The 12,672-nt window shown below is 44.2% G+C and overlaps 1 protein-coding gene across 3 annotated transcripts in view; it reads left to right on the top strand.

Annotated features, from left to right (window-relative positions):
- SNAP47 (synaptosome associated protein 47) overlaps positions 1-11,481 on the top strand; it is a 35,169-nt gene extending 23,688 nt beyond the window's left edge. For all 3 annotated transcript variants that reach the window (XM_075922965.1, XM_025188081.2, XM_075922966.1), the window contains exon 5: positions 8,586-11,481. In XM_075922965.1, the coding sequence (XP_075779080.1) occupies positions 8,586-8,732 (147 nt within the window). In that variant the 3' untranslated portion in view covers positions 8,733-11,481. The remainder of the gene's footprint in view (positions 1-8,585) is intronic.
- The last annotated feature ends 1,191 nt before the right edge of the window (positions 11,482-12,672 follow it).

Here is a 12,672-nt window from a genome sequence, read left to right as displayed (position 1 = left end):
ACTGCCTTTCCAGGTCACATTCTTCCCATTTGTGCTTCCGCTTTCCCTGTTGTATGGTTCTTTAGACAGACCTCATCCACGTGAATTTTTTGAATGATCTTTTTTTTTATTGCTTCCGGGGGTGCTATTGTGCTGGGGTCGGTACAGACACATAGTAGAAAGAGGCTGTACCATTGAGAGTTTGCTATCTGGTTTAGATGCAAGAGCCGATAGATGAATGAGAGAGCTGGGAAGGCGTTGCAGTAAAAAGACTTTTTTAATAATTCCAGTCTAGCTTCCTTAAAATATTATGGCCCGACTTTGTTTTAAATTCCTTTACAAAGTGTTTCCTCCTGTCATGGTTGTTGAAGCCTTTTAGCAGGGAAGTGACTGACCCATGTGCAGTCAAGTGTGCAAAGTAAACAACCTGGAAAAACAAAGGAATATGTTTTGACTAATTATTAGATCTGTAATGAGCTCAATATTTTTTGACAAATGTGACTTTCAAATGATTGTGCCCCTTTAAAATATTTCTTGAAGAATATATTGTGAGGAAGGGGGTTTTCCTGGCACTTTCCTTTTCCCGTCTCTTTAATGATGCTTTTATAGTTCAACTATAGCGTGGTGCAAAATAGCCACGTGTCCTGCTGCAGCTAGTTTGGCCTGTAGTTATCCATTCTCTTCCTCTCCTGTAATTCCAGACACACAACCCCTTTTTAATTCAATTGGACCTGAGTTTCCAAGCGCACAGCAGTGGTTTTAAGGAAGGCTAAAAATGAAAACCTTGCGAAACCATTGTTCTAAAGAATCACTGCTAGCAACTCGGGTGTTTAGAAGTAAGATTAAACTTAACAGAAACCCAAACATTTGAAAGGTTGTCTTCGTGGGGAAACGTAGGGTCGAAAGGTCTTTTTAAACACGAAATACAAACCTAAGACCCACTAAGCACTTCAAAGTTCACCAGTGCCCTGTTGGCTCCAAGTAGCAATTCTGATATTCCTAATACACCCAGCCAAGATGTTTCCAAAATGACTGATTTTAGAGGCCTCTGTTTTGCAGTACCCAAACTGAGAGGCCTGGAAAAAGGTCTGTTTTTTCAGAAAATACTGAGCACCTGCTTTTTTTAAAATCCTGTCCCTTTACTTGCCCCTGGTTGGGCTCCCAATAATTGAGATACTCCTAGGGTTGCCAATTCGAAAAGCTGCAGATGGCCTCTAGTCCATCTGGTCTGTCCAAGTTGGCAATTCTAGGTACCCAAAATAACACTAGAAAAGTCTTAGCATCCCAGTCCCTTTTGTCACCCGAGGATAAATTCCATAACCCATCTTTTTGGACAAGAAATGGGTCTTTTGAACTAAATTTCACAGTGACCTTATACATTAGACTCAGCTGAAGTCTCTAGATCTGTCTGCTTTCCAGAGAAGAAGAGAGAAAAGGGGGAAACGTAAGTTATGACTCATGATTTTCACCAACTGTAGGGTTGTCAGTGGTTAACCGGTAAGCATTACCTTTATCGGGTGTTGTTCACACTAGCCCACCAAGATCTGGATTAGGCCAGATGCGCCCAATCAGTGAATTAGCCTGCGAGCAAAGGAGCTTGATGTTGGAAACAGCTACTTAGAAATAAGATCACCTGTGCAGGAATAGATGGGGCCTGTATAAAGCCAGGTAGCTAGCTGCATTGAGGGGCTGCTGCTGGAGCACATGTATGCATCTTACCTGTGTTGAGGGGCTCCCCTTCAATGCTGCTGCTCCCACAAATTCTCCGTGCCTCCTCTGTACTCCAGTGCTTTGGTCAGAATCAGATAGCTCCATGGAAAATCCACACAGACCTCCCCTTTTTCCCCTGATGAGAAGGAATGTGGTGGGCTAGATTAGAAAGAAAGATGTGGGTGTGGAAGGAGAGAACCTAGAAGTGTTTTAATGTTGCAGATGCTACTATGGAGCACTGAGATACACGGTATATTGGTTTCAGTGGGGTGCACTGGATACGATGGTCCAGGAGCAGCAAATTAATAGTGCTCCTCTATAAATCCATCCACCTATTGTGGATGGAAGTTGGTGTTTCAACATGCTGCTCCTGGGACTTGTGGTCATGGAGCAGGTGAGCAGGCCTCTAGCAAACTTCTCAGTGCCCTGAATAACTCCAGGTTTTCCCCCGTGCTCTAGTTTATTCCTGGTATGCAGCATTGGTTAGCAAAATGTTACTGAGCATAGGGCAGGAGAGTTACGGTGGCATCCACCATTTTGAAAATTACTTGATGGTCTTCTGACCCTTGGGGCTGAGTAACAGGCTTTCTGAAGCCTTTCCCTCTTGAAAGCTGAGTGTGCTCTTTGTTTGGAATGTCTTTAGTCCTAGACCTGCAGGTTTTCAAGACCAGTAGCAGGCCTTGTAGAGCCTTTGTGGAACAGGTAAGACCAGCAGAACCTCTTAGGGTCAGAAAGATGTGAGGAGAATGGATAATGAGAATATCTGAGCTACTGGATAGACCCAGAGAGAAACATTTGTACTTAACGTTTGTTCCCCAAACTACTCAGAGTTGTAGCAGCAACTCAAAGAACTGAATATTAAGTCCCTTTCATTAGAGTCGGAAGCCCTCAATAGTCTGGAATTGTGATTGGGTGCTTAAGCCAAAGAACTTGCCAGGACTTTGCCATGAGGTGGTCATGTTAGAAGCACAGCATTTTGTGGCTGTGTGGGCAGTGTTCCATTCGCTGGGCAATAGATTTCCAGAAAGAAGTCTCCCAAGTTCCTGTGGTTTGTGGCTGAGTCCCTGTCTACCGGCTGACATAATGTCATCGGGTGTGGGAAAGGATATGATAATATTAGCTTAAGGATTGTGGCTCAGGAGGGGGAGGGGGATTTTGTTCACCCGATTTGGTTTGGCAGCATAAATTCTGTGCTTTCTAATTTCCGTTCCATTAAAACCTTTCCTGCCAAGGAGCTATTACCCTTGTGTTTACTACATCTGCAGTTTGCTCATACCATCCAGCAGATGATACTGGATTAATTTCCATGCATGGATTTCATTGTGTATCTTTCCAGTGGTTTCTCAGTGCCTCTTTGGCCATGTGATAGTCTATTTTAGTATGGTCACTTCGTTCTGATATTTTTCTCTTCATTTTATCTACCTTTTTGTCTTGCATTCACACGGCATCTTGGAAGAACATAACTGTTATGAGGTCAAAGACACAGGGCTTTGTTGTGGGATCATTCAGGCCATCATTAAAATTATTTTGAAATAACTAAAATCGATTTAATAACTCACAAAATTACAAAATTGAACTAGTCTGTCCTCACTATTGAGAAGTCTCAAAATTAGTCCGAGGCAGGCTCCATTCTTGTAGAGGTGCTACCTTAGTCTAGACGTACCCAGAGTCAATGAAGTGGGGATTTAAATATCCCTGGCTTCATTAAAATAAAAATGGCCGCCGTGCTGTGCCAGCTCAGCTGATCGTTGGCACAGTGCGGAAGTCAAGGCGCGGATTGGTTGACAGGGAACGCCTTTGTCAACTGCTCCCTTATGCTTTGTGAAATGAGGTTTACAGGGGCGGTCGACAGAGGCTTCCCTTATTGACTGATCCACTTCTTGACTCGCGCGCTGTGCTGACGATCAGCTGAGCCGGCACAGTGTGGCGGCCATTTTTATTTTAATGAAGCCGAAGATATTTAAATCCCCGCTTCATTGACTCTGGGTACATACTGTCGACAAAGCTTCTGTCGACAAGGAGCGTCTAGACTACATCCAGTTCTGTCGACAAAGCAAGCCGCTTTGTCGACTTGACAGTGTAGACGCAAAGGACAGTGTAGATTCAATAACACCTTCTGTCGACAGAACTCTGTTAACAAAAGGCATTATTCCTCACAGAATGAAGTTTACAGCCGTCGACAAAACTGCTGAATTCTGTCGACGTTATATCGACAGAACTCTGCGGCAGTGTAGACGGAGGCATAGTTCTGTCTACCAAAAATCCACTTTCGTTGACAAAATCCTGTAGTCTAGACACACCCTCTGTCAGGTAGCCTATTTTACATGCCTCTGTCGACAGAGTCATGTAATCTAGACGTACCCTTAGACACAAAGCCACCCTTCCTCGGACTGTGGGAGTTGGAAAGGCAGGTGGTTACTTGCGAGGCTGCTGATGTTATTGATCAGTTGTGAATGCAAGTGGCCAGGAAAGATGTGTCATAACTTTAGTCCTTAGTATTGCAGCTGATCTATGTTGTAAATAGAAAGGAGGGATTTCGCCTCTTGATTCAGAGCCCAGATTAGGTTTTGGCACAGAAGGCATCAAATCTCTTAATGGTTGGCAGAATTTGTGCATTGATGACTAGACATCTTGTCATCGTTTTGCTCCACAAAAATAGCAACCATTCTTAAGCCTTGGCCAGACTACTGACTCTAGTAATCTTTCCAACCGTCTTTTTGTGGGCAGCATTAGAGGCAACGTTTTTAACCGTGTCGGACCATCTTTCAAAGAAAACTACCCTCCCCCCCACCACTTAAATTCGAAATGCGGCAAGCAGCCCAAGGGTTAAGCAAATTGTTACCAGACTCTCAGTATGCAGACAAAGGAAATGAGGGGATAAAAATGAGCCACTTGTAGGGGGTTTTTGGTGGGTTTTGTTTGATTTTGTGTGTGTGTGGTTGGTTGGTTGGTTGGTTGGTTGGTTGGTTGGTTGGTTGGTTGGTTGGTTTCATCGCTTTATCTTCAAGTCAGACCCTAATGGGGAGGTAAAACGTAGCTGTAAATGAGCACTGTAGCTGACTGAATTTCCGTTTTAGCAGCGTTCCTATTTTGAAGAGCCTTCTGTTCTAAACTAGTGTTCTTTCTGGGGTAGCTTAGCTGTTATGCACATTTAGATTAATGTTGATGGGCTTTAGATTAATTAAGTCTAAAACGAATAACAGGTCAGATGTTGTTATCGTCCCTGTTTACTTTTGTGCACTTCTTGTAAATTATACTGGCTTCTCTGAGGGGTGCAAAGTGCCTCTCTTTCCTTCATGGCTCCTCGTAGGCCACATTCTGTTAATCTGTGTGAGCCTCGACTTGGCATACCGGCAGCCCAGCTGCCTTTGTGCTGTGATCTCGACGGGCTTCCCCAGCTGAATTGGGTCAGGCCTGACCAAGCCGTGAGCTTGCTGATGCTTCACAAATAAATAAGAATCCTAGAATGCACGATGGCTGTAGAAAGCCGTCAGGGAGGTGATTCAATGGAGGAATTCCTCCATGTGATTTTGCATTCTACTTCTGCCCTTGCATGGAGTACGGATGTTAAATATCGGTTAATTAAATACATCGATTAACCTCATGAATTCTGATTGGCTATTCGACTAGTCTCTCATCCCCGGGGGACGGGCCGGCAGCCAATGTGCTCCAGTCCCACTCCCGAGGAACCCCCTGCCGCTCTGCGCTGTTACTGCTGTATCAGAGGCAGCAGTGTGGAGTACCAGGCGGGAGCTGGCCCATGAGGGGGACCAGTTTAAAAACCAGCTCCCCTCGTGGACCGACTGCCTGTTGCCCTGTGCTGCTGCCTCTGATACAGAGGCAGCAGCATGGGGGGGCAGCAGCCCCTATTTGGGGGAGGTCTGAGCACCCAGATCTGGCACAAGCCGGACCTGAGCTGGGTTGGCTGCCTGCCCGGCTCCTAATACACTTAAAATGCAGAGCCTCAGCAGGGGTAGGTCCCAGACCTGGCACAAACCAGGACTGAGCCAGGCTGCTGAACAGCCTGCTAAAAAATATACTGTCGGGCAGGGGGGAAGGCATGTAGTCTATAGCATTAACCTACAAGCTTTTGCTTATGGTTAATCAACTATACTGTTACATCCCTAGCATGGAGTTGAGGGTACTGCGCCGCTAGAGAGGCCATCTTTCTGGTCAAATGTAAAACTAAGTTTCTGACCACTTGTGAATTACAGTGTGGAAGCTTTACTCTATAAAACCTCAGGGCCCTAGCTGATAGCCAACATGAGTAGTCAAATTTTGTCTCTGTAGTTTTCTCTTCCAGTTTAAATTGGGTCTGGTAATCCTCATCTTCTGTCCCAAACGAATGTGTTGTGTAGCTGCACACCGTAGACAGCTGTGCATTCGATCCCAGATGTGACTGAAGTGACCTCCGTGTCCCTTACCTACGGTGCCTCCCCGGAGACATTGAGGGGATTAATCAGTTAATATTTGCAAAGAGCTTTGAGATCCCTAGATAAAAAAGGTGCTAGGTATTCGAAGAGAAAACAGAACAACTCCCCTCTTCACTATTCTTGTTACTAGAGAAACCATACAGGTGGGGGTAATCATTTAGGATGCGTCTACACAGCACCCAAAACTAAAAATAAGGTACACAGTATGCGCTACGCAAATTGCATATCTGATTTCAAATCTATTTCGAAATAGCTTATTTTGAAATTTGGCACATCTACACAGCGCCAGATTTTGAAATAACATGCTATTTCGAGTCATCCCTTATCCCTTGTGCAACGAGATTTACTAGGACGGTGAAATAGCACACCGTTATTTTGAAAATATTTCGAAATAACGGGTGGCTTGCGTAGCTGCAGGGTTGCTCTTTTGGCCTACCTCCGAAATAGCCGTGCAGTGTAGACATACCCTTATTGCTTAGCACTAGCAGACTCATCAACGGCTCACCTCAGGACACAGATACAATGGTGAGGAACAGAGCGAAAAATGACCTAACTAGAAGAGAATGATCTTTTCACAGCCGTTGCTACAATTGAATGAATAAACACCCGTTGTACCCAAGGAGCATAGCGACGTTCTTGTGACACGCAGTATCAAAGGCAGCCGAAGGAACCCCGGTCTAGTAGAGGGGAATTGAGACATGCAGTTTTCATCCCTGTGATAGGAGGCAGGTTTTCCATATCCCCTATTTATACCTCTGTCAGGAAAGATAGCAAAGTCTTGTCAGAAAACCAGCCCGTCTCTACAGATGTCTTGAATCAGCTCGTTAGTGTGAACCAGGGAGACTTATAAAAGCAGCAGCCACGGGAGCACAGAAAGAAGACTTAATTCTCGTCTGAACATCCTGCGACAGAAGGAACAGGAGAGCTTTGCAATTCCTTGCCTTAAAGTTTACTTTTCTCTTTCACTGTTTGGCTCTCCTGTAGGTGATCTCTCTAGGTGTTTGCTTAGGGTTTCGTGTGGTAGTAATTTGCGAGGTGTAGTGTGAACTATGGTTTATTTGTAATATAATTCTTGTGGGGGCCTCTTGTTTATAGGCTGGAATAGTATAGTAGTTGCTTATCCTTTATTTACCATATTGGTTTCTGCAAATTAAGTCCTTCTGGTATCCCTGATCTCTCCTCCGCCCCCCTCGACTGCGATCTTCCTGCTCCATGGATTCTGACCATGTTTCCCTCCTTCCCTTTCAAATCTCTGCACATCACCCTTCCTCTGGGATGCATTCACAGGAGTGTTGTGAGAAGTCATTCTTCTGCTCTACTCTGCGCTGATTTGGCCTCAGTTTGAGTTGTGTGTCTAGTTCTGGGCACCACATTTCAGGAAAGATGTGGAACATTGGAGAAAGGCCAGAGAAGAGCAACAAAAATGATTAAAAGGCTAGAAAACATGAGCAATGAGGGAAGACTGAAGGATTGGACTTCAGTTTGTAAAAGAGAAGACGGAGAGGGAACACTATAGCAGTTTTCATGTAGGTTCCCCCTACGTGCCCGTGCCCCTGACGGTGGGAGGAGACTTCCCACGCTCTCGCTTCTGCCCCCAGGCCTATCAGGGTTTGGAGGGCAGGGAGTGCATGAAGTCTCCTCTCACCCTGCCAAGAACACGGACATGGCACTTCTAAGTGCTGCACACTCCCCATGCGCTTCCCTCTGCCCCCAGGCCAATTAGGGCCTGGAGGCAGGGGGGCGGCAGGGCCTCCGGGCCAGATCAATCCATTTGGCGGTCTGGATCTGGCCTGTGGAGGCCCTTTTGCCCACCCCTGATCTAGACGGTGCTTGGTCCTGCCATGAGGGCAGGGGACTGGACTCGATTACCTCTCGAGGTCCCTTCCGGTTGTAGGATTCTATAATTAAACAGTTGTTCAACTCTATCCATGTCTGAATATTCAATACAGTCTTTCACTGTATTGAATATTTGCTCCTCTATTTCCATGGGTGTCCTCTTTATCTGCTTTTCCTGCGGCCCCATAGGGCCTCTGGCACAAGGGCAATGTCTTCTCAGTTCTGACCTGCCAAGCTGCTCCCTATTTTCATTCAGATTGTTCCTGAAGACGCTCTGCTTCTGTAGCACTCACAGACTCCATTATAACTGGGGCAGCTAGATGCACAAATGCCTGAACTAAGAAACTGTAACTTTATTGCTCCAACCCTCCTGCTTGCTCACTCCATCCTTTCTACTGATCTAGCCTCCCCTGTGTCATGTCTAAAATTAGGCTATCAGAACCGGTTCTCTCCACTTGTCCCGTAAAGGGATTACCCTGCGCTGGGGGCCCTGTAATATTAAATGGTGGAAATCTTAGCCCTGTCGTTTTTCTGGATGTGCAGAGGTAGGAGCCAATTATTTACAACTTGCATATTCGAGTTACTCTTTACATTCACGGAAAGCTCTTGATCTCTGTCTTCTGATAGATACTGAGGAAGCTCAAGAGCCTCGCCTTAGAAACAGACGCGGAACTGGAGAGACAGGATGAAGTTCTCGACGTCCTTACCACCTCTGTAGATCGGGCGACTTTGAATATCGACAAGCACAACCGCAGAATGAAGAAGCTAACGTAGCACCCGTGTGAGCCAGTGGGTTTAATAACCAGAGGGATTGTGCAATGGTATATTTGTCAGACTATGTATAGAAGTTTTGATTGTACAGGAGCCATCTATCATATTATCTTGAATGCTGCTGTGGAACTTTGGGGAGCGGGGAGGAGCAGGATGGGGAGGGAAAGGAATGTGGAAACATTTCCGTGCTGGGATAATTTTTAAAGGCATTTTAAACTTAAAAAGGCCTAAACCGTTGATGGTCTGGAAACAATGACTGTGAAATCCCTGCTACAGAAGATCCTTAAATGTAAAATATTGGGACCACCTCTGAATTGATGTTCATGCCACATGCTAAGTTACTGCTTTTGAAAAGTAACTTTTCTGTAATAAGAGCGAAGATGAGTAGGCAGTGTGGCTCTACCAGATAATTACAGTCCAAAATTCTTGCAAGTTCTCTCCAAAAACAGAGGCAAAGTAGAAGTTGACCAATCCCCACTTAGCACCAGGAGTCCCGTTTCAAGTTGTTGAATTTCACAAATTAGTGACTGAGTGAAGACGCCGAATGGCTAACGATAAAATAACTTTGTTCACTTATTGTACGAATGTAACCGAGCGTTAGTGAAGGTTTTAAAGGAATGAAGTCTTGGTAATACAAGAGCTTGCCGCAGCTCTGAGCTGTGAAGTCTTTGGCAAGCAAGTAAAGCCAGACGACGTGTGTGTGAGTTAGTGAGGAGTTCAGTTGAATGTTGCCAAAGGATAAGTGTGTTGCTCCTTAAGTAGTTTGCTGTAAATAAGTGTCGAAGCAAAGTGGAGACTTTAATTTTCCAAAAGGAAATTCTTGATCTTGTACACTGGCAATTGCTTTGTCTCTTATCCTGAATGACAGTGCTTAGAAATAATAGTACAGGAGAGGGTAAGTTCACTGCACTATAATGGAGATGTTTTGGTAGGAGTGCTTGAAGCACACAAGTCTGTTCTGAAGGAACTTGGAGTACTTTGTGCCTATAAAGACCCTCACTTCTATACAAAGAGCTTTTCTGAATGATTTTGGTGGGCTGACATCCTTACAAATCCATCTCTAGAAATCCGATGATGGCTTAGCACAGATTCTCCAGGGCACGACACATCATTTCATGACCTCTCTTGGATGCTATGAGGTTCAGGTTCATAAATTGTTTAGCATGCCTTCGTTTTCCAAGAAACACACTCGTCGTCCCTTCATGCTACATGGGGCCATAGGGAGCCTGGTGGTTCTACTCCAGACCTATGGGTTGAGTGTCTCCTGATCAGCGCTGTACATATTCTCGTTGCCTCGTGGTATTTATGAAAACGCGATGGACCGCCTTCCTCCTGTCATGATTTTCCTTTGAAATAACTGGGATGTGTGAAGACAAGACTTCTTGTCAAACCAGTCTTGCATCATGACTGCATTGCCTTTCCGAAATAAAAGGGAGTACCTGTAAATAATGTATCTAAATAGTTATTGGTTTTATTATCGTGGATGTTAGAGTTCACAATCTAGATGTAATTGATTTTAGTTCCACACAATGTAGTATACATTTGTGTCTCCTACCAGAAAAGCCGTTGCCTAGAATAGGTTCTAAATTGTCCACTGCCCTGCACACAGGCTGACTTTTCTGGGCCCTGGGTAAGGGGCGGGGCTTTCCAGGCCCCCGAAAGGGGCAGGCCCTCAGGCAGAAGGGGTGGGGCTAGGAGCTAGTCAGCCCATCAGCACCACCTGGCAGACGCCATCCTGGACTCTGGCGATAATTTAAAGGGCCCGAGGCTTTGGCCGCTGCCATTTCTTCTGTAGCAGTGGCCAGAGGTCCTGTACCCTTTTAAATTGCTGGGCCCCAGGAGAGCTGTTCCCCCTCCCCAGTTGATGAGCCTGCCTGTAGCAGAGAACTGGGAGGGGGTTCATTTCTTCTCACTGCTACCCATGTCATTTTCTCCACTATAGCCTTCCAGTTCCTTTGCTTTAAAGAATACTGGTGTAACCTTGGTCACTTCAAATTGTTCTATGATAAGCTGATGGTGAATTATCACCATGTAACTTTACCGATTAAAATCTTTGTAAATGCCAAAGTTTTGAACTGGGGAACCCACTGATAAGTCATGGGATTGCTTCATTTCAAAGCAACATGGATGACAGTAGGAGTAGATGGGAAATGACCTAGAGAAATAACAGTCTTGAAAACAATATAGTGTAGATCTGTCCAATGTAATAGCTGACTACAAGTCCCGTATTTGCTCTGAGTTGTTATGGGCATGCATTAATTAATGTCTTGTTCTGTGTTCCTGAATGTAGTCATTTTGAAGCATATGAAATACAAAGTGTGACGTAACAATAAATGATACTGTCTAGCACATCTGTTTCTTAGTTTTAAATACCCCAAATAACTGTTGTCTTCATGTGATGAGAAAACATGTTTACAAGATAACTTATTGTATGAAACTTGTTTAGAAATTCACTTTGCACAAAAGCACGTTTTGGTGTGAAGAAATTTGGACCTGGTGCTGATTTAGGATTGATTCTTACATTAATTAATCCACTAAGATTGCCAAAAACAGATAGCATTTGTACTTAACTAGACTAAGTGTGCTGTTCTTTTTGTCATGACTGGTTTAGTTTGGTCTAACATGTTTGTATCTAAACCTGTAGGAGTTAAAAGTTTTCTGTGCATTTCTGTCCAGATGAATTTCATCTATACGGAATTCACTTGGATTCTGTAACTTGCTCTTTACTCTTAATAAAATATCTTGAAATATAGGGGGGAAAGTCACTATCTTCATTTCCTTATACCAAGATTTCTCCTGTGTGTGTGTGTGTGTGTGTGTGTGTGTGTGTGTGTTTTTTGGTTTTAGTGTGGGCCACTAAAGTATATGTTTGAGGGAGGCCTACCCAACTCGTTACAGCCATCTTCCATCTCATTTGCAATCATGTAACATCTCTGTGGCAACTACAGACGTTGCTTACATGGAAAAGTAACTGTGCTATATCTAGTTCTCTTTAGTGTGATAAATGTGTTTGTCTCATTTGGGAAAAGGTCAGTCGCACTCTTTACTTATACATTTCAGTACCATCCTTCCGTCGGCCACCTGCACACGCTCACAGCTATTTTTACACTACCGTTTGGAAATCTTTAGTTCCTACCTTTTTTATAGTACCTAATGCAACACGTTGGCTTGTTCAGATACCCTCAGGATTTTACTTGAATGCAGGTCCCTTCCTTCCTACCCAAGGAACATCAGAAACCTCTGACAATGAACCAGAATTCATATGGCGTTCATGTGTCGTCACTTTCTGACCATTCAAAGGATTTGTAAGGGGAAATCTGCACTCCATATATTCTAACCAATATTGTGTCCCAGAAGCAGGCTCTACTATTGTGCAAAACCCAGAGTCTCCTTGAATTCTTTAGACTATGGGAAAATTGCCTCAGTACTCAAATTTTCAATTACTTTCACAGTTACTTGGCCCATGTGTTTATTGGTCGGGTCCTGCTACCCGAGCAATAAGAGCCCCCTTGAGCTTCAGTCATGGCCAGTGGCGAGAGAGGACTTGTATGCTGGGCATTGTTAGAGAAGAAACAGGTGAAAAACGCTGCTGTTTTTGTGTGGTGGTGGGGTTTTTTTTCCAAAAAATGTTAACTGTGAAGAATAAAGTCACATTAGAGAACGTACAGCAGCCAGTGGATCCAAAAAATGAAGTACAGTAAAACTCCAATAGTTCGGCATCCGATAGTCCGGCACTCCTGATAGTCCAGCATCAAAATGGCAAGAGCCTAGTGAGTGAGCTTCAGCAAAAAATGAGTCACAAGGTAGCAGCAGCAGCAGCTGAACTGAGAAAAAAGGCTTACTATAACATTACAGTATACTGTATACAGTATGTACAATAAAAAGGGTTACGAACACTTTATATACAGTATATAATGAATATTCATATATATATATAAAACCA

The sequence above is a fragment of the Pelodiscus sinensis genome, chromosome 2 (assembly GCF_049634645.1).
Source record: "Pelodiscus sinensis isolate JC-2024 chromosome 2, ASM4963464v1, whole genome shotgun sequence".
In the NCBI taxonomy this organism is placed as follows: Eukaryota; Metazoa; Chordata; order Testudines; family Trionychidae; genus Pelodiscus; species Pelodiscus sinensis.
This window is presented reverse-complemented; position numbering and strand designations above follow the sequence as displayed.